Source organism: Corvus moneduloides, chromosome 12 (assembly GCF_009650955.1).
Source record: "Corvus moneduloides isolate bCorMon1 chromosome 12, bCorMon1.pri, whole genome shotgun sequence".
Classification (NCBI taxonomy): Eukaryota; Metazoa; Chordata; class Aves; order Passeriformes; family Corvidae; genus Corvus; species Corvus moneduloides.
Window position 1 is genome coordinate 1,452,539 of NC_045487.1, and position 23,998 is coordinate 1,476,536.

At 56.6% G+C, this 23,998-nt stretch overlaps 4 protein-coding genes across 13 annotated transcripts in view; 3 read left to right on the forward strand and 1 right to left on the reverse strand.

The window, feature by feature from the left end:
- The window catches only part of CBFA2T3 (CBFA2/RUNX1 partner transcriptional co-repressor 3), a 28,325-nt gene extending 18,407 nt beyond the window's left edge, over positions 1-9,918 (forward strand). For 4 of the 7 annotated variants that reach the window (XM_032122194.1, XM_032122196.1, XM_032122190.1 and 1 more), the window contains exons 3-12: positions 524-601; positions 1,550-1,791; positions 2,147-2,236; positions 3,660-3,841; positions 3,947-4,203; positions 4,309-4,394; positions 4,620-4,818; positions 4,952-5,020; positions 5,190-5,380; positions 6,044-9,918. In XM_032122194.1, coding sequence (XP_031978085.1) covers positions 524-601; positions 1,550-1,791; positions 2,147-2,236; positions 3,660-3,841; positions 3,947-4,203; positions 4,309-4,394; positions 4,620-4,818; positions 4,952-5,020; positions 5,190-5,380; positions 6,044-6,319 — 1,670 coding nt within the window. In that variant the 3' untranslated portion in view covers positions 6,320-9,918. The remainder of the gene's footprint in view (positions 1-523; positions 602-1,549; positions 1,792-2,146; positions 2,237-3,659; positions 3,842-3,946; positions 4,204-4,308; positions 4,395-4,619; positions 4,819-4,951; positions 5,021-5,189; positions 5,381-6,043) is intronic. The other 3 variants (XM_032122195.1, XM_032122193.1, XM_032122192.1) reach the window with 2 other exon arrangements.
- Positions 9,919-10,393: 475 nt separating this feature from the next.
- Positions 10,394-15,168, forward strand: PABPN1L (PABPN1 like, cytoplasmic). The gene is made up of 8 exons (XM_032122205.1): positions 10,394-10,481; positions 11,101-11,275; positions 11,398-11,506; positions 11,959-12,023; positions 12,468-12,574; positions 12,649-12,736; positions 12,844-12,989; positions 13,359-15,168. The coding sequence occupies exons 1-8, from the start codon at positions 10,462-10,464 to the stop codon at positions 13,396-13,398; spliced, it is 750 nt and encodes a 249-aa protein (XP_031978096.1). The 5' UTR covers positions 10,394-10,461; the 3' UTR covers positions 13,399-15,168.
- A 656-nt stretch (positions 15,169-15,824) lies between these two features.
- TRAPPC2L (trafficking protein particle complex 2 like) lies at positions 15,825-18,298 on the reverse strand. Its single transcript, XM_032122207.1, has 5 exons — positions 18,194-18,298; positions 17,478-17,650; positions 16,936-17,023; positions 16,750-16,829; positions 15,825-16,011 (listed from the first exon to the last, which is right to left on the reverse strand). Exons 1-5 carry the CDS (start codon positions 18,224-18,226, stop codon positions 15,966-15,968), a joined length of 420 nt encoding a protein of 139 aa, XP_031978098.1. The 5' UTR covers positions 18,227-18,298; the 3' UTR covers positions 15,825-15,965.
- GALNS (galactosamine (N-acetyl)-6-sulfatase) overlaps positions 18,289-23,998 on the forward strand; it is a 44,491-nt gene continuing 38,781 nt past the window's right edge. For 3 of the 4 annotated variants that reach the window (XM_032122202.1, XM_032122201.1, XM_032122203.1), the window contains exons 1-4: positions 18,289-18,405; positions 20,712-20,835; positions 22,022-22,096; positions 23,041-23,143. In XM_032122202.1, the coding sequence (XP_031978093.1) occupies positions 18,310-18,405; positions 20,712-20,835; positions 22,022-22,096; positions 23,041-23,143 (398 nt within the window). In that variant the 5' untranslated portion in view covers positions 18,289-18,309. The other variant, XM_032122204.1, reaches the window with a different exon arrangement.

Genomic DNA, 23,998 nt, shown 5'->3' on the forward strand with positions numbered 1-23,998 from the left:
CTGTGGCTGACGTGACAGCCCAGGTTTGGCTGGGTCTGGGATGCAGGACCAGGGGTGCAGGCAGCCTCTGCACCACGGCTCAGCACAGAGAGGGATTCGGGACACAGGGCCAGGAGTGCAGGCGGCCTCTGTGCCATGGCTTGGCACAGAGCAGGATGCAGGACACAGGGCTGGGGGTGCAGGCAGCCTTTCTGCCACAGCTCAGCATGGAGCAGGGTTTGAGACACAAGGCTGGCGCCTTGGAGCAGCTTGGCATGGAACACCACAGCATTTTGGTTGTTCCTGGCCTCGGGGGACCTTGTTCAGTCCCTAAAATGTGGGGACTTTATCAGACAGCCGAGCATCCACGCCCTGAACCCTCCCTGTGGCTGCGGTGGGACACAGGGGCCCGGGTCCCCGGTGTGTCCGGCGGCTTTGCCCGTGGCACGCGTGCCCACGGTGAGGAGCGCCCCGTGCAGGGCCCCCCGGGCCGAGAGCTGCCCCCTCTGCTCTCTCATCATAGCGTGTTTTATTTTGCTTGCAGATCGAGACGCTGGCCCTCCGACGTTTCTGCCTCGCGGCCGTTTTCATGGTTGCTTGAAATGGTCGATGGTCTGTCTTTGTAAGTAAAATGAAACACCCGCTCTCATGAGAGACCCGAGCGCAGCCGCAGCCCCCCGGGGGTGCTCCCCGTCGCCAGCCCCTCGCCCTGCCCCGGCGGGTCACAGGGATGCGACCCCCAACCCCATCCCGGCGCAGGGACATGTGTGGTGTCCAACTTAGGAACGCACCTGTCGCGGGAATAAAAGCAGTTGTGGCCGCCGGGTTATTTTCGGCACCTCTTCAGCGGGTGGCGGGCGCTGCCCGGCCGGAGAGCGAGTGGGAGCCCCCCAGAGCAGGCAGGGCTGGCAGGGCAGCACAGCACCCCCAGGTCAGTGTGATGCCAGCGGGGACAGGCGCGTGCGTGCCGGGGGCCGCAGGGCGACGCGCGGTCAGGACGTGGGTGACGCGTGTTGTCACCCGCGCCGGCGGGACGTGGGTGATGCGTGTTGTCACCCGCGCTGGCCGGGGAAAGGTCTCTGTGCTCACAGGGAGCTGGTGCAGGAGAGAGGGGTCTGCCACGCTGATGGTTGGCACCCCAAAATATCCCTCCTGGGTTTGCCGGTGTGGGGTGTTCAGGCAGCTCCTGTCCTTCCTGACTGGGCACTGGGGACAGAGGTGGCAATGTGCCGCAAGCCAGGCTGGGCTCCGTGGGAAATGGCTCTTGGATTCTCTCTGGGAACGCTGAGCAGCTCCCAGAGGGCCAGGATGGAGCCCTTGGCTTGGCTGCCTTGGCTGTTGAGGAGCTGGATCAAGCCCTTGCTGTGCTGGGAGATGCTCTGCATCCCCTCCTTCCCCACAGCACCGGGAGCAGTCCAGGATGCGGCCCCAGGGATGCAGCAGCATCGTGAAGCCTTCCAGGGGGTGCCAGCCCCGCATTACCCAGCAGAACACTCTGCCATCCCAGCCTTGTCCCCACCGTGCCAGGGCACAGCCACCTGCTCTGACCCCCCCTTCCCTGTCTCCCCAGTGATGAACGGGAGCAGCCACTCACCGACCGCCATCAATGGGGCTCCGTCCACCCCCAACGGGTTCAGCAATGGGCCGGCCACCTCCTCCAGCGCCTCCCTGTCCACCCACCAGCTCCCTCCGGCCTGCGGCGCCCGCCAGCTGTCCAAGCTCAAGCGCTTCCTCACCACCCTGCAGCAGTTCGGGAACGACATCTCCCCTGAGATCGGGGAGCGGGTGCGCACCCTCGTCCTGGGGCTCGTGGTACGTCCGCCGGCCGCGGGGTCAGCCACGGGATTGCCCACATCTGAGGATCCTGGGTTTTCTGTTGGGGATGGAGATGCTGCTAAAAGGGAAAGAGGGGCCTAGATTGACCTAAATCCTGGAGAAAAGGGGGTTGTTTTCCCAGCATCTCCTGGGATCTGCACAGCCGCTGCAGGGTTGGGTCCTGGCTGCTGGCATTGCCAGTGAAGCTTTGAGCATGGTTTTCCCTTGAGTGTGGTTTTCCTGTGAGCGCGGCAGAGCTGGCAGAGGAGCAGGAATGGGAGAGGACCAGCCAAGTGTCCCCCAGGGGTGCGGGGGTTGTGCCAGGGGTGCTGAGCCCAGGCTGTCCCCACAGAACTCCACCCTCACCATCGAGGAGTTTCACGCCAAGCTCCAAGAGGCCACCAACTTCCCGCTGCGACCTTTCGTCATCCCCTTCCTCAAGGTGGGTGCCCCAGCCTGGGCATGGCGGGATTCGTGGCAGCATTTCAGCACAGGGGATTTGGGGGTGGCTTTGGGGCTGGCAGCCGCCTGTGGGTCTGCCCGTGTCCCCCCAGGCACACGTGTGCCCCCACATGTGTGGTGCCGCACAGGGCCGGGCTGGTTGCAATACAGCAAGGGGTCGGCCCAGCTGGTTGCCATTTGCAATTCATTAAAAATTCCCTCTTTTTTTTTTTTATTTGCCTTTTAATTTCGTGCTGACTCTGCAGTGTCACCCCGCTCCAGAGAGATTCGCCCGGCGCTGGCACGCCTGGCAGCACCAGCACTGCCGGCAGATGTTCGAGCCCAGTGTCCCCTGTCCCTCATTAGCAAAGAAATAATTTAAAAGTGCAAAAATAGCCCCTTTTCCACCTCTGCATCCCAGGCCTCCCAGTGCAGGCGTCCATGAGTGGAGGTCTGTGCTCACCTCAGGAATCTGCTGGAGTGGTTTGCTCCAGGCTGAGCTGGAGGGGGATGGCAGAGCCCCCTCCCCTCCTGCCCAGTTTGCAGGGTTTTTGGGATCCATGGGAGCAGGGAAAGGTGAAGCCCCAGGCCCTGGCAGGCACTGGTGGCCCTGTGGCTCCAGGCAGGCTGGGATCCATCCCCGCTGTCCCAGTGCCAAGAGCGCGGCGGCCGCCCTGGCACCGCGCTCCCAGCTGTTCCCACCACCCGTTCCAGATGTTTCTCATTATCCTAACTGCAACCAGCCGGGCTCGGCGTGCTTCCCAGACTGGGGACTTGCTGTTTTTGTGGGATTGCTCTCCCCCGGCCGGGGAAGGGAAGGGGAGGGAGGGTCCGGCCTTGCTCACCGCAACTGCAGCTCCAGCTCGGGCGCTAACGTGTCCCACAGATGGGATTTGGCTGCGGCTCAGCTGCCTCAGGCGAAATCCAGGGCTGGCAGCCAGAGCGCTGGGCAAAAGGGGGTTCTGCTGCTTAATTCCTGCTGCTCCTGGGGCTGCAGCGCCGTGGGGGGGGACACGGTGGGTGGGTGGGAGGGGAGTTCCCAGCTGATCCTCACAGTCGTGGGTGCCACATGGGCTGGAGGTCCCAGAGGTGCAGTCCCCAGGGAGCAGTCGTGGGGACAAGGGTGACCGAGATGGCCGACCTGGCTCAGGGGATGGTGCTCTGCAGCCCCTGCCAGCATGCAGGAGAGCTCTGTTGAAGCTGTGTCTGAACCCTGTGGGGTGCCACATGTGTGGTCCCCAAAAGCCCAGCTGCCCCTGGGTATGCTGCTGGCATCCCAAGGCTGTCCCCTGGGGAAGGGAAGCGGGACCCCAAAGGGAAGGCAGCTGCCTGCCTCGCACCCCCTGCCTGTGGCGAGCGGGGGGCACAGCCGGGCTGCTCCGGGGGGGCTGCGGGGCCGCGGACTGGACTGTGACCCCCCACAGGCCAACCTGCCGCTGCTGCAGCGGGAGCTGCTGCACTGCGCCCGCATGGCCAAGCAGACCCCGGCCCAGTACCTGGCCCAGCACGAGCAGCTGCTGCTGGACGCCAACGCCTCCTCTCCCATCGACTCCTCCGAGCTGCTCCTGGAGGTGGGCGAGAGCGGCAAGAGGAGGACGCCAGACAGGTGCCAGCCGGGAAGGGGCGTGTGGGCTTTTTCAGGGACACATCCCTGAAAAGGGGAGGTTGTTCCCGGGGGCCCAGTGGGGACCATCTCCTCTCCTCCGGCCAGGACCAAAGAGAACGGTTTGGACCGAGACCCCCTGCACCCCGAGCACCTCAGCAAGCGGCCGTGCACCATGAGCCCGGCGCAGCGCTACAGCCCCAGCAACGGGCTGAGCCACCCCCCGAACGGGCTGGGGCACCCCCCCGCCGGCCCGCCCCTGCCCCAGCACTACCGCCTGGAGGACATGGCCATGGCACACCACTACCGGGACACCTACCGGCACCCCGACCCCCGGGAGCTCCGCGAGCGCCAGCGGCCCGCCGGTGAGCCCTGCTGTCCCCACGCACAGGGGGGAACGGGGCTGGGGCCCCCCTGAAGGGAGAGGGGTCCTGCAGGGGGGCTGACCCCGCTCCGCTCTTGCCTTGTAGCCGTGCACGGGACGCGGCAGGAAGAGGTGATCGACCACCGGCTCACGGACCGGGAGTGGGCGGAGGAGTGGAAACACCTCAACAACGTACGTGTAGCGTCCCTGCCCCGTCCCGTGTGCATCCCGCCCTCCATCTGCCCCGTGTCCCTCACGGGGCTTTTCTCCCGAGCATCCTCTGCTCCGCAGCCAGCGCAGCACCCTGGAGCTGGCACAGCCTGGCACAACCTGAATCCCCCTGCCCAGGGCTGGGCACCGCAGCCCCCCGGCTGCTTGCAGCAGAGCCCCCTCCCCATCCCTGCTGTTGCCCCGCAGCTGCTGAACTGCATCATGGACATGGTGGAGAAGACGCGGCGGTCGCTGACGGTGCTGCGGCGGTGCCAGGAGGCCGATCGCGAGGAGCTCAACCACTGGATCCGGCGCTACAGCGACGCCGAGGACATGAAGAAAGGCAGCCCCCCCTCCGCGCGCCCCCACAACTCCTCCTCCGCCGCCGCCGAGGCTCCCCAGTTAGGTACTGAGCCCCGGGGCGGGGGCTGCGCCCCTCTCCGGGGTGCCCACGCCGTTCTCCCGGGGGTCCGGCGCTGCCGGTGGGTGCGTTCCAAGGGGACGGCGTCTCCTAAGGGCGTCCCCTCTCTCCTTCGCAGACGCTCACCGGGATTTTGTGCCGCGGCCGCTCTCTGGGTACATGCCAGAGGAGATCTGGAGGAAGGCTGGTGAGTGTGGGGTGGGCAGCCCCCGCAGAGCGCTGAGCCGGCAGGGGCTCTGCCCCAGCTGCCCTCATTGGGATGTCTGTGGTGCTGGAGGAATTTGGGGTGGTTTTGAGGGAAGGGGGGATGCTGGGGCGCTGGCACACCCTGGCCATGCTCGGCTGCTGCCTTCCAGAAGAAGCCGTGAACGAGGTGAAGCGCCAGGCCATGTCCGAGCTGCAGAAGGCTGTGTCGGATGCCGAGCGGAAAGCCCACGAGCTGATCACGACGGAGCGCGCCAAGATGGAGCGGGCCCTGGCCGAGGCCAAGCGCCAGGCGTCTGAGGATGCTCTCACTGTCATCAACCAGCAGGAGGACTCGAGCGAGGTGGGGACCCTGGGGGGACGGGCTGGTGGCAGTGCTGATGTGTGGGACCTGCTCCTCTCGCAATTGAGGTTGCAGCATCTGCGTGTGAGGGTGGGAACGGGAGCCTGTGGCAGCGCCATGGGATGGGAGGAGAGGGGAATACTTGCACTGAGGTGGAGATGTGGGGTGTGGCCAATGATGGGGTGCATGGTCCTGGATGGGGTGCATGGATAGGGATGCACGGTCCTTCATGGAGGTGCATGAAGGGGGATGCATGGTCCTGGATGTGGGAGGATATCCAAGATGGGGGAGCACAGTCTGGGATGGAGTGAAGGATCCAGGATGAAGTGTGTGGTCCATGATGAGGTGGATAGTCCTGGATGTGGACGCAGTCTAGGATATCTGCATGGTCTGGGATATTGTGCGTGGTCCAGGGTAGGGTTATATGGTCCGGGATTAGGGGGACCCAGTTCAGGATAGGGGAGCACAGTCCAGAATGGGTGTGCCTGGTCCGGTATGGGGATACAGAGAATGGGATGGATGTGCACGCTCTGGGATGAGGTACGTGGTCCAGGACAGGGGTGCATGGTCTGGGACGATGCAGTGCCCGGTCCTGGGTGAGGGTGCCCAGCCCGGCCTGGGGGTGCACGCTCCGGAGCTGAGGCTGTGCTCCCGTTCCCGCAGAGCTGCTGGAACTGCGGGCGGAAGGCGAGCGAGACGTGCAGCGGCTGCAACACCGCGCGCTACTGCGGCTCCTTCTGCCAGCACAAGGATTGGGAGAAGCACCACCACGTCTGCGGGCAGACTCTGCAGGGGCTGCCGGGCCCCGCCGCCCCCGGGCCGGGCCAGCCTGACGGCGTGCCCGCCATGGCCAGCAGCCCCAGCGAGGCGGGCTCGGTGGCCGCGTCCCGCGCCGGCACCCCGGCCACGCCGGCGCCGCTGGACAGCGCGTCCCGCTGAGCTGCCCTCGGACTGCGAGAGCCACGGACTGCACCCGGTGCAATTTCCTCAGCTACCTGACTCGTGTGACCTCCGAAACGACCTCTCTAGCTCTCACAACTAATCCTCACAGATCCTCAAACTGGGCTTTAAGTGGAGTTAAGGCAAATACCGGTCTCTGTTCTCTCTTCAGTCTTTGTTTTGGCTTTTTTCGGTTGGTTTTCTATCGGTTGGGGGATTGTGGTTTGGGATTTTTTGGGTTTTTTGGTTGGTTTTTTTTCCTTTTTTGCTCTCTGGATGAGGGATTTGGCTCCAGCCTCACCACGTAGTGCTGTGGGGAGAGACCAGCCTGATCCCATCCCACATCAGCGCTGCCAAGAGGCTCACCTGGAGGAGGAAAGAACCTTCTTTTCTTCGTCTCTCTCTTCCTGGTTTTTTTTTTTTTTCTTCTTTTTACCTTTTTTTTTTTTTTGTAAAAAAAATAAAGAAAATAAAAAAGAAAACGTCGGACTCTTTGGCTTTAAGTAAGAAATTGTAAAAAAGGAAAAAAAAAGAAAAAAAAAAAAAAGAAAATCCAAAAACCAGACGACGCGTGACGGATGCTCACCTGTAACTACCTTGCTAGCTAGCCAAGAACAGACCAGACTCACCTCTGCTCCAAAGGAAATCCAAAACCAAGGAAGATCCAAACGTCTCTCCACTGCCAAAGTTCGTTTCGTTCTGTTGTCGCTTCCTTCCCCTCCCCACAAGGATGGATGGACGTGCCCCTGGGGCTTTAAAGAGTTTCTATTAAAATAAAGCAAAAAAAAAAAAAAAAAAGGTGTTTTTTTACTAAAACCCCAACCCCCAAGGTGTGGGAGGGGGAGATGGGGCTGAGAACCGCAGCCGGAGCCAGCACGTCTCTACCTCTGCCCACCACCGCCCTGGAAAAGGAGAACAAAAAGGAGAATTAAAAAAAAAAGAGAATAATAAAAAAAGAGAATTAAAAAAAAAAAAAAAAAAGAAAATTAAAAGACAGATTTTGGGTTTCTCCCTCCCCGAAGCCGTCGGGCGACCCCCCATCCCTTCACTGCCAGGCTGCTCCCACACCCCGCGCTGGATTTGTTTCACAAGGATTTTTAAGAGGAAAAGGAGAAGGAAAGGAAAAGGAATGCTGCCTCCTTCCTGGCCGAGGCGGCGGCCAAGGACGATGTGGATTATTTGGGATTCTTGCCTCGCCGGAGCGGCGCAGAGGACGGAAGTGCAATACGGAAAGTCCGGCGGCTCCGAGCGGAGGCAGCAGTGCTGTGCGCTAATGTGAATGTAAATAGTGTCTGCAGAGGTCCAAAAATGAATAATAATAATGATAGTGATGATGATGATAATAATAAGAGACTTTTGCCAAATAAAGGATGAGGAGGAAGCGTGGAGCTGTGGCGCTGGCCCGAGCGAGGCCTGGCATCGAGAGGAGCTGTAGTTTTTCCGCATTTGCAAAACCCATCCTGTGTGTTTTCCGTAGGGGAGGAAGAGGAGGGAAGGGCTTGGGGCCGGGGGGTTGTGCTGCACCCAGGGCTGGGCTGGGCCACAGCAGAGCTTGGGACACCCCAAGGGTGATGTCACCGGCCCTGTGCCACCAGCACCCAGCCCTGCTGGGGGTTCTGTGCACCCCAAGGCCTTGGTGCATCCCCTGGGAGGGTTCTGTGCACCCCAAGATCTTGGTGCATCACCTTGGACGAGTTCTGTGCACCCCAAGACCTTGATGAATCCCCCTGGGGGGTTTCTGTGCACCCCAAGGTCTCTGTGAATCCCCTCAGGGCTCTTCTTGTGCACCCTGAGGTCTTGGGGCATCCCCCGGGAGGTTTCTCTGCACCCCAAGACTTTGGTGCATCCCCCCAGGGAGTTCCTGTGCACCTCAAGGTCTTGGTACCACCCCGGGGACGTTTCTGTGCCCCCCCAAGACCTCGTTGCACCCCCTGGGTGGTTTCTGTGCCCCTCCAGCCCTGGGAGCTTTGCCGGGTGCCCCTCCCTCGACTGTTCACTTTATTTATGGTGTGACATATGTAATATTGTCTATTTTTCTTACGTTTCCCGAGAAGAGGTAATATATAAGAGTATTGCAGACGCCCCTGCTCGCCCGGCTGTCCGGCCCGTCCCCTCCCTCCCGCCGTGTCCCCGCCTGCCCCCGGCCCCGCTCCTGCCGGCGCTCTGCCTCTCTACCTCCACCTTGCCGGGAAACCGCGGGCGAGAGCACTTCCACAGGGGCTGCTCTCCTTTCCACTCCCTGCTGGTTTGCTTTTTTTGGAATTATTATGATTTGTTTTTTCTTTTTTCTTTTCCTCCTTCTTCTTTTTTTTTTTTTTTTTTTTTTTCTTTTAATAAGAATAAAACTGCCCTACAGAACCTTGCATCGAAACCAAAAGCCGACGGAGGGAGGGGACGGCGGTGACGGGCGGCACAGTCTCAGCGGGCGGCCAAACCAGAACGACAGCTTTAAATGTGAGATTTCCCAAAAAAAAATTTGTGCTGCGGGGAGGACGGAGCGGCCGCGGGGCCGGAGTGATGCCGTGCTGGTGCTGTGGGTGCTTCCCTGGGGGTTTGCTCCAAAATGGTGTTGTTGGGGGGTGTGGGGGGCCAGGGGACGTGTGCCACGTGCTGCGCCCCCTCGGTGGCTCTGTGGCACCTGGGAGGTGGCAGTGGGTGAGCAGCGTGCTCCTGGCACAGCCTGGCCGGGGCAGGGGCCGTGGGGCAGCGTGGTGCCACATCAGGTCCCCGTGGTTGCCCACAGCTGCTGGGTTTCCCGCTCCCATCGCGGCTGGGGCAGGGGGACGGCGTTGGGGACATGGGGACAGCGTGTCCCAGGTCCCCGTGCCCGTGGGGAGGCAGAGCCCCGGGCGCCGGGTGCTGGCTGTGGCACCAAGCTGGGGAGGTGGCAGGAGAGACGCGGCTCTCTGGTGCCAGCCACGGCGCCGGGGTCCCCTCTGCAGCCCCTTCCTCGCGTTCCCAACCCAAAATCCCAGCTGAAACCAAAGTACCACATCCCGGCGAGGCTGGAGCGGGGCCCCACACCTGCCTGGCTGTTGCTCCATCACTGCCAGAGCCCCCCGAACTCCCCCTGCAGCATCTCCTCCTCCTCCTCCTCCTCCAGGGGCTGCTGGGGTCCCCCCCTTTGTCCTCGGGGTGCCTCTCTGGATCCCAGTGGCTCTGAGGCTGGGGACAAGATGCCGCTGTGTTCCCAGCTCCCAGGCACTGTGATGGGATGTCCCCCCTGCCGTGGCAGCCCTGGGGGCTCCTCCGATGCCACGGCCCCGGGAGGGAGCTCGTGCCAGTGTCCCCCCTCCCTCCCGGCTGCGGCAGCACTCGCTTCCCGGAGCCCTGCCAGCCCTGGCACGGGCACACCGGGGCACGGGGGGCCCTGAGGGGCTGGAAACCAGAGCCCCCCGCCAGGGCCAGGCGTGGGGTGTGGGGCCAGCCCAGAGAGATGACGTGGTAGGACTTTCCTTCGGCATGCTGTCCCCCCCTTGCTGTTCCCCGCTTTCTCTAAGTGTACTGTATGTTTGACCTGTGAAAGATGTAAACTTTATGATTCAGGTTATGTCTGTTCTTAACTCTGTATCTGTGTAATAAAGACAATTTAATATCAACCAGAGGCTCCGTAGCCTGGGCTTGTGCTGGGTGCCCTCGTCCCCCACTTCTGGCAGTGCTTTGCACTCCGTGCCCCCGGCCCTGGCTCGGCGGGTTCATTACAGCCCTGGGGGCGGTCAGTGCAAAGGAGGGGTGTCCGTGGCAGGGGAATCTCGGGTGTATCGCCAGGGCACTCAAAGGGATGTGTCCCACCTGCCGCTGCTGCACCCTCGGGGTGCCCCCCTGCTCCCCCTACGCAGCCAGCTGCCTGCAGCCCCCGGCATCACCAACGGGGTCCGTGCACCGTGAGGAGCGGAGGGGGCCCTGCCCACGCGTGTCAGCCCCAGCTGAACGTCACCGCCTGGTCTCGAACTCTCAACCCCGGGATCCCCCCGGGGCGGGGCCGCCTCCGCCGCTCCCCCGCCCGTCGCTGGGGGGCGGGGCCTGGCGCGCGCCCCGCCCTGATTGGCCGCTGACGTGTGAAAGCGGCGCGCGGGGGCGAGGGCCGCTCGTGGTGGCGGGAGAGCTGCACGTGGTCCTCGCTTCCGCCGGCCGCGCGCAGCATGTTCGGGGCCCGGGGCAGGTGCGGGCGGGCTCCGGGGCTGCGGGGCGGGCACGGCGGGACGGACACGGCCCCCCCGGACACGGCCCCCCCGGACACGGCCCCCCCGGACGCGGCCCCCCCCGGACGCGGCCCCCCGGACACGGCCGCCGCGGCTCCCCGGGCTGCAGCGGGATGGGCTTCCCGCTCACGGGTGGGCGAGCTCGTTCTCCTGGGGTAGGGCGTGTCCCTCTGTGAGCCCCTCGGGGGCTGGGAGGGTGCGGCTCTGCCCTCGCTGCGGGAGGCAGAGCTCCCAAGTTGCTCTCTCTCTTTACAGCCGTGTCCTGCGGCCTCTCTGCCTTCCCTTCCCTACCAGCCGGCCGCGTGGCCCTGGGGGTTTTTTTCCACTTTGGGGCAGCTGCTTCCAGGTCCCTTGTGCAGCCCCGGTGAGCTGGGAAGTGACTCAGTATGAACTGGGCACCTTTTGGTTGTACTTTGCAGGTCTGGGGTTTTGCAGCACAGAGAACAAGCTGCATTAATGTCACCTGTTCATCCTTGTGGTGGAAACACCCTGAAAACCTTCGCCTGGCTGAGGCTGTGCTTTAGCTTCCACGTTACATGGGTGTTTGTTAAATGCCTTTTTACCCCTTGTCCTACCCAGTCCTTTCTTCCTGGACACTTCAGAGATCTGGTGGCAAGACCCACCGTCCCTGGAAGCGGAGCTGGCATCCTGGGACATGGCAGAGGTGGCGTCTGTGTGTAAGGCAGCAGATGAGAGCTCAGATGCGAGCCCCCAAGAGGGGAACAGCACAAAGGAGCTGGGTGTTCTGGACCCGGTGAGTGCCTGCCTGGATAGGGAACCAGTTTTCCCTGGTGCCCAAATGAAATGGGGAACTTTTTACACCTGGGGTGTCCCTGCTCCGTGTGCTGCTCGTGCTATTCTTGTTTTGGGATTCAGGAGCTGGAGGCCATCAAAGCCAAACTGCGGGAGATAGAGAAAGAGGATGAGAGGTTGAAGGAGCTGCAGCTGGAAGCTGAGAACCACCTGTTCATGAGCTCAGAAGCAGGTATGGGTTGTTGCTGGGTGCTGTTCTCCCTCCCCAGGGACACCTCTGGGGCACAGGGTGACAATTGGAGCCCAGAGTATTTGGCTCTGCCTCTCTGGGCACCTGGGACTGGACACATAAGGTGGGTGAGGGGGGTCCCAGGCCTGGTGTGATGCTAATGCACCTTCTGTCAGCTCTTACCTTCTACCTGTGTGGGCCCAGATGCAGTAAATTAATTTAATTGCATTTAATTCAATTGAGTAATTGAGTTTAGTACCAACAGCCCCAGTAGAGGAGTCACTGTGAAGAGAAGAGGGGCAAGGGCATGGAGGAGGAGGCAGCAGTGTGAGGACTGGGATACACCTGGATGTGACCAGGGACCTGAGGAGCTTTGCAGTGTATCAGCTCAGTGGTGGCTGTGCTGGGAACAGACAGATGTCCCTCTGTCCGTGACCAATCCCTTCTCTCCACAGCTCTCTTCCCACTGACGACCAAGGAGAAGGTGGAGGCTGACCAGCGTTCCATCTACGTGGGCAACGTAAGTGGGAGCCCTGGAGCAGAGCCCTTCCTGCTGCTCAGTGCCCAGCTGAGCGTGTGTCCCAAATGCCTGGCATGGGGCCCATCTGCCCTCCACCACAGCCTGCCTGTTCCCATCCCAAGTGTGTTTCTCCTCTGCCCAGCCCAGCCTGGGAATGTGGCTCAGCATCTGCCACTTGCAGCTCATCTCTTGCAAGTGTCAGCTCCCCAGAAGCCCCTGGAAGCCGTGGGTTGTGTGGTGTGGCCTGTTCCCTCAAAGCAGGGCAGGCTGTCTCTTGGATTTGTATGTCCAGGTGGCAGCACTCATCTGGGAGGGTCCCCTGGCCCTCAGGAGAGGCTGAAGCTGTGGTGAGGAAGTGTGAGCGGGGCCAGCTGGGCCCTTTGCCTCCCGTGGTGGGGTGTGGATCCCTCACCCACAAGCTGGGGATGGGGACTGTCGTTGCAGGTGGATTACGGGGGCACAGCCGAAGAGCTGGAGTCTCACTTCAACAGCTGTGGGCACATCAACCGGGTCACCATCCTCTGTGACAAGTTCTCGGGCCACCCTAAAGGGTCAGTGCTGTGGGCAGGGCGGGGATGGGGTCTCCAGGGTGTCCCTGGGCTGTGCTCACACCGTTCCCTCACAGCTACGCCTACATCGAGTTCGAGGAGCAGAGCTCCGTGAAGGCTGCAGTGGAGCTGGACGAGAGCGTGTTCAGGGGCCGTGTCATCAAGGTGAGAGCTGGGGGAGGCCCCGGGGGGCTGCCCCCACCCCATTCCCAGCCCTGGGTGCCTGTGGTTGTGCCGAATCCCAGCTCCAGCAGCCCCTCCCCACCTTCCAGGTGCTGCCCAAGAGGACCAACATGCCCGGCATCAGCAGCACCGACCGCGGGGGCTACCGGGGCTACTTCCCCACGCGGGCAGGGCTGGGCCGCTGGGGAGGCTACTACGGGGGGCAGCAGCCCAGGGTGCGAGGGAGGACCTACAGGTGAGTCCCTGGGCGTGGGGGTTCCTCAGGTGTGGAGCAGGATGTTCCTGGGATGGGGTTCCCTGCTCTGTGTCTCGGCTTGGCCCCTCCCACCCTGGCATGGCTGGGAGGATGGAGAAGGGCTCTGGCAGGAAGGAACAGCTGGAAACCTGGAGTTGTTACCCTGTCCCTGCAGGAATTCAGGGAGTGGTGGGTGGGCATCACGCTGCCAGCCTGAGCAGTCCCAGAGCTGTGCCTGGCTTTGGGGCTCCCCTGGTTTTGGGGGTGCAGCCCGGGGTAGCTGTGCAGGAGGGGGGGAGCCCTTGGAAGGGTGAAGGAGCAGGGAGCAAATGCCCCTGTGCTTCAGGATGTTGGTTTTGTTCTGTTTAGGGGTCGGGCAAGGCTGGTGCCTTGGTATTTTCCATACTAGAAAAGGCTGGACTGCCTGGTGATGCCGATGGGACTGAAACAAGGAGATGGGATTGGAGAGATTTAAAAATATGCCTATGGAAGCCAAAAAACAGATTAATTTTAAAAATGCCATCTGCCTGGCTGTGAGGATTACTGATGAGCCCTGTGCTGGGCTGCAGGAGGGAAGATGGGATCTGCTCCAGCCTGCGAGCATCCCAGGAGAGCTCATCCCACCTCAGCTCTGCCCCGGGGGGTTGCGTTTGTGTGGAGAGCAGGCTCATTCCAGAGAACACAGTCCTGGGAAGGGATGAGCCCTCCCAGACCATTAAGTCTCCTCCTTTATCCCGTGGAAAAGGGCTGTCCTGGATCCTGGAGGGTTTGGTTTGGCTCCTGGCTCGCTGGATGCCCTCCATGCCACTGCTTGGCCGTGAACTTCCCTCAGCTCTTCCTACAGCAGCTGGATGCTGCCTTCTCCTAAGGTTCTAAAATCTCAGTTCTTTCCCAAATGAGTGGAGAAAGTTTTGGGTTGCAGCTCCAGATCCGATTGCTGGGGAGCTTTTCCTTCACCAACCCTGTGGATGTGACCTTTCCCTTGGGAAGAAGGTGGAGCTTGATGTGGTTTGGGTCTGGTTTTTAGCTCGCTGTGTTTGTACATCCAGGATAGGGAAAAAGTATCCCTGGTTCCTCTGGAAGCCTCTATCTCTGGTAGTTGAACAAGACCTGGGTCTCACAAAACCCTGCCCTTTTTTAATTTGCGTGTTAGCAACCCCCTCTTCCCTCCCTCCTGCTTTTATTCCAGAGCTCCAGGAATCAAAGGGTGCTGCCAACTCCTCATTTGACTTTATTTCTTGTAGTAGCAGCATTGCAAAATCACCTTCACTGGTGCAAATTTAGTCTGGTCTTTCTTTCTATTCCCACCACCATTCCTGCTCTGGAGTCACTTTGGGGATGGTGTGAGCCCAGCTGGATGCTCAGGACCAAAGAGCACCACCAGAGCTGGCTGCCAGGCAGGAAGGTTCCTGGCTCTTCCCTTTCTGCTGATTTTATGCTCATGAGCTCTGAAGCCACGTGTTTTTAAAGGAGGAACTTTGTGTTAGAAGAGGCAGGCTGGGAACCCCAGCAGACAGCATTCCAGGGGGAAGTTCTGCATGGAAATGGGTTTTATTATGTAATTCTCCCACTAATCTTTCAGGATCCTTGGTTAGGATTCTTCTAACCCAGATGCAACAGATGCAACCGACTCCTAAAGCAGCTTTTCACAGCTCAGGGGCATTGCCAGGCTAAAAATCCCACTGATTTTTTTTTTTTTATTTCCTTTTAAGATCTCTGGAATTTTTTTTTTTTTAAGCTTGAGGCCTTAACTCTTCATGTTGTGTTGATGTTGTGCTCAGTGCTGCTGAGGCTGACCTTGTTTTGAGCTACCCTTAGGCTTAGACTACAAACCAGCTTTTTCTAGGGCTTCTGTTTGATAGGATTATGATTTTTTTGAAACTTACTTTTTAATAAAAATCTACTTTGGGGTGTTTTGACTCTCTTGTGGAACAGGCAACACGGAGCTCCTGTTTCTGTGTGTGAAAACAGCCAAGATTTTTAGATGAAAATGTTTGAGGATAGCAGTGCACAGCTGTGCCTTGTGGAGATGTGGTGGGAGAGGCTTGAACCTCCCAAGATTTTCCAGGTGGTTGTTGATGAAATGTACTTAAGTTCTTGTTGAGAAAGTATTTGTAATTGTTACTTTTATTAACTGTTTTTTATTTTTAAAATAAATGATCCTGCTGTGTGAACTTCATGTGTGCTTGTGGCTTTCTCCAGGCTCCTGGGATCCCCTGGAGCTGGGCAGCTTTGTTATTTTTAGCTGGTTTGTGTGGTTTTTAACTGATGAAGTGCTTGGAGTAGAGGTGTGTGAGAAGCACTGAGCAGCTGCTCAGTGCCTGCTCCTGCTTGCATCTCCTCTGCTGAACCTGGAGTGCTGGAGCTGGGATGCTTTTCCAGTGCAATTTATGCTTTATTCCATTTAAATACCTGCTGCTGATTTGGGAGTCTTTAATTAGAACAGCAGGGAGCTGCAGGGGAGGAGATGCTAATAGAGATTAATTTGGGATGAGCCAGGCAGCTGTGCAATCCTGATGGCTTAATCCGTGGCTGGATTGGGTGGATTTATTCCAGCTGCTCTACCGGTGCTGGGGGTCACTGTGGAGTGTGTCTGGATGAGGTGCAAAGTGATAACAGCAAACTCAGTCACCCAGGAAGGGAAGCTCCTGGAAAGGTTTGGGTGGGAAGGGACCTTGGAGCTCCTCTTGTTCCAGTGGGACTTGGAGCAGCCTGGAACAGTGGAAGGTGTCCCTGCCCATGGCAGGGGGTGGGATGAGATGGCTTTAATGTCCCTTCTCAACCAAACCATTCCATGATTCTGTGATTTCTCTGCTATGCTCAGGTTTGCTCGAGTACAAATCCAGGCAAACCCTGCAGGTGTCACGTTTATTTTACACAGAATAGATTTAAGTTATGAGACAGAATGGAATATTTACAGCACTGCAGGCACGCTCCTGCACACAGGGAATGTTTCCCAGGGGCATGGGAAGGGGTTCAGCACACCTGCATCATCATGGAGTTCACCATGGTATCAAAAGCCCTGGAGAGGGAAATAAACACAGATTATTAAAGGAAGCAGCTCAGTGTGCACAGCAGAGCTTTTGTAACAAAACCACTTTCTCACCCTGCCTCTGCCTGGCTTTCCCTAAGCTGGACACAGGGTTTTACTCTTTACAGCACAGGCTGTTGAGGGATTAATGATTTTAATTAAGCTGAGGTAAGGACAGGTCTCACCCTGGCTGCAGCCCTGTCTCTGTGAAGTATGGAAGTTGTTCTTGCCAAGGCCATAGAAACTCCCAATTCCCTGTGAGATTACAATGGGAATGGGGGACACTGGCCCTCCCTCACACACAGGGAATTCCATGTGCTGAATGTTTGTCCCCACCCAAGGATAAACCCTGGACAAGGGCTGTTCACTCTTTACCCTGTTCAACTTAACTGGATTTTAATACAATTATTAAGTTTGCAAAAGACCTCTAAAATCATCAAGTCTATTTTCAGGTAGTTTTTTCTCCCAAAAAAATACATTTTCTTGACTTAATGTTTGTAACACCAGTTCTGGGGTGGGAGTGAGAGTTCAGTAGAATTTTTTATGACACCCTCAGTTTTTTGTGAGGCAGCAATGACCCAAACCCAGCATCACTGTTCTCATTAAGGCACTTGGAGCATGCACACCTGAGCTGGCCAGCCACAGGGTTGGTCCTGTTGCATCAGAGGTACCCTGAAAGTTCCAGAAAGGTGGCAAAGAGATGGAGATCCATGTGGACAACCCACTCACCTGGAATGGATCCTGTCCCCAGGGTTATAGAAAGGGTTACACATGATGTCAGTGTAGGAACTGTGCAGCTTTCGGAACATCTGGAAAGGGAATGGAGGTGAGTTCATTAATTTTTTGTTTCTCAGCACTTCTTGAGTAGCTGGAAGGAGCAAACCCACCGAGGTGGCTCTGCTTTGGTGCACTCACACTGCGGATCTCGTTGTCCCTCAGGGCCGTGTTGGAGGAATCCACCACCATGACAAACTTCACCTTGGAGTTGGTCACGTAGCCGTACCTGGGCAGGGGTTAAGGATGTGCTTCTCACACAGCAGGGCCTGGCAAAGCCACTAAACCACGCTGGAATGTGCCCAAAGAGACAAGCTTTGGAAACATGAGGGAACTTCCTCATGAGGGGCAGACACAGAGCTGTTCTCTGTGTGAGCAGGGACAGCACCCAGGGAGTGGCTGGAGCTGGGTCAGGGCAGGCTCAGGTTGGAGATCAGGGAAAGGTTCTTCCCCCAGAGGGTGCTGGGCACTGCCCAGGCTCCCCAGGGAATGGGCACGGCCCCGAGGCTGCCAGAGCTCCAGGAGCGTTTGGACAGCGCTGCCAGGGATGCCCAGGGTGGGATTTGGGGTGCCTGTGCAGGGCCTGGGGTTGGATTGATGGTCCTGTGGGTCCCTTCCAGCCCAGGATATTCTGTGATTAAACTAAACCCACAATGGCCTGGCCAAAGGCGTGACAAAGATACACCTTGTAGTCTTCAGTGGGGTAGAGGAGCCCCAGGTACAGCTCCCTCTGGTCCACCAGGGCTTTGCCCATGGCTGAGATCTTCTCATCCACCACGTCCAGGGAGGTGTGCACGGTGTAGTGGAACTTCAGCTCGTTCTCCGTGGGGACGCTCCGGATGTACAGCGGGTAATTCTGGGGGCAGAACGAATCACACGCACTGGGATCTGCTGCTGGCAGAGCGATTTAACCATTGGTGTTCACAGCACGGCCCCCTTCCCAAGCTGCAGCACCTCCGGAGCACAGCTGTCCCCACGGCAGGAGAATCATGTGCACAGGCACTGCACAAGGCTCAGGTCTCCCTGCTCCCCTGTCCCCTTGTCCCAGCAGGGCCTGGACCCAGCTCTTCTCAAGGGAAACTCCTCTCCTCTCCCTCACACTGTGCCTGTGCCGGCTGCCCCAGCCCTTCTGCTCCTGCCCAGCCCATTTCACCGCAGTGTCCACCCCACTCCCGCTGTATCTGCTCTCTTCTGCTCCCCTCACCCCTCTCCAGACCCCACAACCTGACAGCCCGCCCATTCCCCTCTCCCCTCACAACCTCACCCGGCCCCACATCCCAGGTCCCGCTCAGACCCTAAAAACAGAGCCCCAGCCCCTCTCCCCTCACCCTTCCCCAGACCCCACTGCCCCGCCGGGCCCGCCGTTCCCCTCAGCCGGCCCCGGCCGCGCCGCCCGCACCTCCTTGGCGATCACGGCGATGCACACCGCCATCTTGGCCCGCCCCTCCCGCCGGTCACGTGCGGCGCGCGCGCCGGTCACGTGCGGCGGTCACGCGGCGCGCGGGCCCGGTTGCCATGGCGAGCGCGGCGCTGGGGCCGCTGTGCCTCTGCTGGGTGCTGGGCCCCGCCGCCGCCGCCGCCCCCAACATCCTCCTCCTCCTCATGGACGACGTGAGTGGGGGACCCTCGGGGGCTCCCCGGGGAGTCCCGGTGGGTGGCGGAGGGGTGGGAGGTGGTGTCGGCCCGGGGGAGTCACCCCGAGGGGGGTGTGAGGGATCTGGGCATCACCCTGGTGAGGAGGCACTGCGGGAGCTGGGCATGGGCGGGCTGGAGAAGGGAAGGCTGGGAGGGGATCCCATCAGGGGGTGTCAGAGGACAGTGCCAGGCTCTGTTCAGTGGTGCCCGGCGACTTCAAGAGGAGCCACGGCCACCAACTAAAACACGAGAAGTTCCACTTGAACACGAGGAAGAACCTCTGTCCATGGAGGGCGGCAGAGGCCTGGAGCAGCTGCCCAGGGAGGGCGTGGGGTCTCCCTGTCTGGAGACATTCCAGTCCCACCTGGACGTGTTCCTGTGCCACCTGCTCCAGGTGCCCCTGCCTTGGGCTGGATGATCTCCAGAGCTCCCTTCTAACACTAATGGTTGCTGATCACAAGGAGGGGGTTGGTGGCCTCCTGAAAAACTAAGCAAGAGGAAAAGTAATTCTACTCATTTGGGCTCTCTGAACTGGGAAAAAAAAAAGGCAATAAATTGTTAAGGAGCAGAAATAATCACAGATTTATTTCTAACTCAAAGTCTTTTCAATTTTGCACCCTTGGACACACGGATAAGGAAATATATTCCTTTCCAATGCGTTCAGGTCGCTGCCATCTTCCTGGTTTGCTTCTCTCCTAACAGTTTTCTGTCACCTTCCAGCTGTGTTTGTGGTGGAAATGTGTTTGTTGCTCTTGGAAGCTCCTCAAGGAGCTCACAAGGGTGGGCAAACCCTTCCCACCTGTTTGCCAGTTTATGCTGCTTGTTGTTTCCGTGGTGTTCCTATACTCCTGAGCAGGATAATCACCTGCTTTTCCAGCCACTTGAGCCTCTGCCCAGGGAGATTTGGAGGTGTCCAAGGAAGGCCTGGACATGGCACTCAGTGCTCTGGGCTGGGGACAAGGTGGGGGTTGGGCACAGCTTGGAGTGTTTTCCAACCTCGGTGATCCTGTGATTCTGTGATCTCAGTTTTCCATTCAGGAATATTTCCCCCTCCCAAGCTGGCATTTGTAATTTTCCAGAGGAAAGCTCTTTGGGACAGTGATTCTCCCGCTCTGGAAGCGTTGGTACAGCACGAGGCACAGCTCCTGTCTGGAGCTTCTGTGAACTACTGATTTATGTAATATGTTCATTAGAAATACATCTCCCTGCTTTTTTTTCCCCTTGATCCTCTGGGACTCCGTGGAATTAGAGCAACGTGAGATTCTTTTTGTCTTTCTTCCTTGATGATAAAGCAGCAGAAGAAAGAAACTGGGGCTAAATCCATTGTATCCGTTTTAATTCCACATCCCAGTGTCAGGCATTTAATTGTTCCTTAACTCGGAATGTAGCTCTGTGACAATTTTCTTTCCCAAACTAATGGCACCAGATGGTTTCCTAGGGATCTGGGTACATCCCACCCTGTGCATGCATGGCTCACGGGACACACACCTGGATCAAAGGAATCGCTTGCCTTTGCTAAAGCACAATAGAACCCCCAGCACCTGGGGTGCCTAATGGCTCATTAAGCTGCTCCCTTCTAGAACCTTCTGCCTGAAGCTGTGCTTTTCCCAGTAATGAAATTTTCAGCAGTGAGCACAGACACCGTGGTGGGAATTTTATGGTTCTCCTGGCGTGTGACCCCTCAGAATTAGGAGGAAGAACAGGGTGAAACCACAGTCCTGCAGATAAGCACAGTGACATGTGATGCCTCTGGCAGATTCCTCTGGCTTTTAAAACACTTCCTTGCTTTTCCTGCAGTGCTGCTTTTGAGTTCAGACCTTTTCCTTGTGTTTCTAGTTCTGCAGAGGGATAGATCCAGAGGCTGAGGTGGAATCCTGGGGTCCAGCACAGACACGTGGGCAGGGACTGAAGGCTCAGACGTGGCAGCTGCACAGCCCCGAGTAAATCATGTGTAACTTCCTCTTCCTCCTTGCTCTGGGCGTGCCTCAGGCCTCTGAGTAAGAGTAAAGGCACTGGGCTTCTTGCAAGTGCTTTTGGTACCTGTTAACAAGTCATTTAATGCCGTGTGTGCCTCAATTTCCCACCTGCCAGGGAAAAGTGCAAGAGTTCCCTGCTCCACAGGGTTGGCAGAGATCATTTTTGTCCCATTTGTGAAGTCTTCAGTAGGGAGATGAGTGCTGTAAAATTTTATAAGTTAAGGGATACAGTAAAAGTGTTATGTGGGCCCAGAAACGTGGCTGTGGAGAAGGACTTTGACATCTTCTGGTGTGTTCCTTTTACAGATGGGCTGGGGGGATTTGGGAGCTTTCGGAGAGCCTTCTAAGGAAACTCCTAACCTAGACCAGATGGCTGCAGAAGGGATGCTTTTCCTGGATTTTTATACTGCCAACCCCCTCTGCTCTCCCTGTAAGTAAACTGGAGTTTGAACCGTGTAAGCATGAGAAACATCTTCCTCTGAGAAGTTTGGGGTGTTTGCCAGCCTCTGACATGAATCAACAACCCAACCAGTGATTGCCTTCAAGCCAGAGATTGGATTTGCTGCTTTGATCTTGCCTTTTGCTCCCCTTTTATTTATGTTTGGATTGGAAAACCGACAGTTTTCAGTTCATACAAAGCACTGGTTCAGTGATCAGTCCAGCTAAAGGATTTTTATCCCATTTCAGTTCAGTATTCCAGCCCTAGTCATTGCATTTTTTTCATCTTTCTCATTGTGGGTTAAACAAAGCAGGGTCTGAACTGTTGCTGAGCATATTTGGTATGATTCTGTTGGCTCTGGTGAGACTTTCATGCAAGGAAAGGCAGCAGTTTGTGTCCTGCTTTTGACCCGGGTGTCTTGCAAGACTCTTGGGACAGGGACAAGAGATAAAAGGAACGTTTGGGTCTTGCAGAGGCAGATATTCTTCTCCTTATTGTTTTTTCTGTGAGGTGGTTTCTTTTTTTCCTTTCTTTTTTCCCCCTCAAACCTGGTTAGCTGCCAAGAACTGAAACAAGAATGAAGAACAGGGGCTTTTTATTTGGGCTCTCATTTAGGATAGCACTTGCCAGTGTGTTGATGATGTCCTTGCTCAGAAAAGGCATTTAAAATATGCTGAGATCCTGCTAATCCAGTGGTGGGACTGCATATACTTGAAGTTAAGCATCTGTTTAAATATTCCCTGCAGTCAAGACTTGACTTTTATTGTCAAAGCTGGACAGCTCTTTCTTTATGTTTTTTGTTCAGTCAAGCTCGAAAGCTTAGCCTTGAGCATCTGATGAGTGTGTGCTAGGATTTCCTCTTAAATACATAATAAATATATCTCTAACTGAGATAGAAGGGTTGCTCCATTGGCTATTCAAAGTAATGACTCTTCAGTGTGGCTGATTTAATGAAGGGGCCAAATTTCACCTGCAATAACTCAAATGATGCATCAGAACCTGGCTCTCTCTGTGGCTCGTGAGAGAGGGGAGTTCTGCCAGTTTTAATGTGGGTGATTTTGTGGCTGTGACAGGAGGACACTGACACACTTCAGTCAGTGTGCTGGCCTCATCTTCCTACAATAATATTAATATTAAGCAGGGAATGGATAGAAATAAATGTTTGTGTTGTTTGCAGCAAGAGCAGCACTGCTGACGGGCCGGCTCCCAGTCAGGAATGGCTTTTACACAACGAATGGACATGCCAGGAACGGTAGGAGCCTCATTCCTGATCCCCCTTCCTCTCCTGATTTCCCTCTGTGCCTTGTAGGAGGTTTCTCTTTGGACAGAGGGGATCTTCCCCCATGGATCTTGCACCAAAAGATGACCCTGTTAAGTGCTGGTAATAAGTGTGAATTGTATTGCTTCCTCCTCTTCAAGCAGAAAACCTCCTCAAATTAAGAGGATGAACCAGGCTGGTTGATCCATTTGTTTGTGCTGGCTGAGAACTGTTTCCTCTGGGCAGGGGAATTGGGGTCTGGTGAAGGAAAATCAGGTGGGGGGTGTTAATACCCAGAGGAAGAACTGGCTGCTCACAGGTTTATTCAGCAGGCAGATTTCTATCCAGTTTTAGAGCAGCTTTCCGTCCCTCGTGCCTGTGGTGCTTCCAGGGGAGATCCCTGGGTTGATTTGGGTCCCAGAGTCACAAATGCCACGTGCTGGGGCATGGTTGGGCAAGAATCAGGAGCCAGGGGTTGATTCCCAGAGCAAAGTCACAGCTGAGATGTCAGGGGCTGAGAGAGACTCTTCATTTCTTTCAGCTCTTGCAGGCTGCGTACCTTTATTGGTTATTTGATTTAGGAAAAAGCTGCCTTCATTTTAGAAAACAGAAGGCAGATTTACAACATAAAAACCACACCTAAAGCACCTGATTTTCTGTGACATCCCCCTTTCAAGGGTCTCACCTCCACTCTGGGGTGGCAGCCCCCTTTATTATTTGCCCTCATGCACAAGTGGGTGGAAACCTCCCTTTGGTCTCTCTGATTCAATTTATCCTCTCCATCCCATGGGAGGACTTCCAAGGAATGACATTGCTGGGACTCCAAACTAATTGCTTTTTCTGACCCAGTAACACTGCTTCTAATGTTAAGTAGCCATGAGCTGTTTGCTGTAATACTTTTAAGAGTCAGAAAGATATTTTTGATTTGTTTTCCACAGCCTACACACCACAGGATATAGTAGGAGGAATCCCAGATTCTGAGTTACTGCTTCCAGAGCTCCTGAAGAAAGCTGGTTACATCAATAAGATCATTGGCAAATGGTAAATTTATTTGGAGATCTCTTGCTTTGAGATTTCATGCTGTATGTGTTGGGAAGGAGCAGCAGAAAAAAACAGAATTACAGAAAAAAAAAACCCTGTTTTGAAGCTCAAATGTCCAACTTTGGAATGTGTGATGGATCTTCCCCCTGCTGGGATCAATTCCTGAGTGTTCCCATTACAAGTACTTCCATGTATCTTCATACAAAGAGTTGATGGGGTTTTATGTGTGTATTTATATTTATAAACTCCCCAACTCTGTGCTTTCATGCACACCTCACACCACTTATTTAATCAGGAAACACCAGGATATTCTGTTGGAATTTGCCTTGGGCACCTACATGATTTTTATCTTCGTCTCTTGCTATATGTTGGGTTTTTACTAATAAATGAATTCCTGTGGAAAGTAACAGGAATTTCTTTATCAGTTTCATTAACAGGTTAGAGAAGGGTGGGTTTGAATTGTGGTTGGATTCACCTGCTGGAATTGGGAGGAAAGCAAAGCACCCTAAGACAGTGAATTATTTATCAGCAGGAGAGTGGCCCTGAAGGATCAGCTCAGTGGGCTGGGTGCAATCAGCTGCAGTTCAGTGCTAATAAATGTAAATTCATACACCCAGGGAAAAGGAATAAACATGGCAAATGCAGATTGGTTCCAGTTCTTTGGAAAAAGACAGGTCTGGAAGGACCTGCAGCTGTTAGCAGGAACAGGACTAAATAGGAATGTGCAGGGCATTACTGTGCATCCAAAAACTTCTCCTGGACAGGGCTGGGAGTGATGCTGAAAAACTGGCAGTGCTACCTGCTCCCTAGAAAGGTGTAAAGAAATGCAAGGTACAGCAGTTAAAGTGGAGTCTC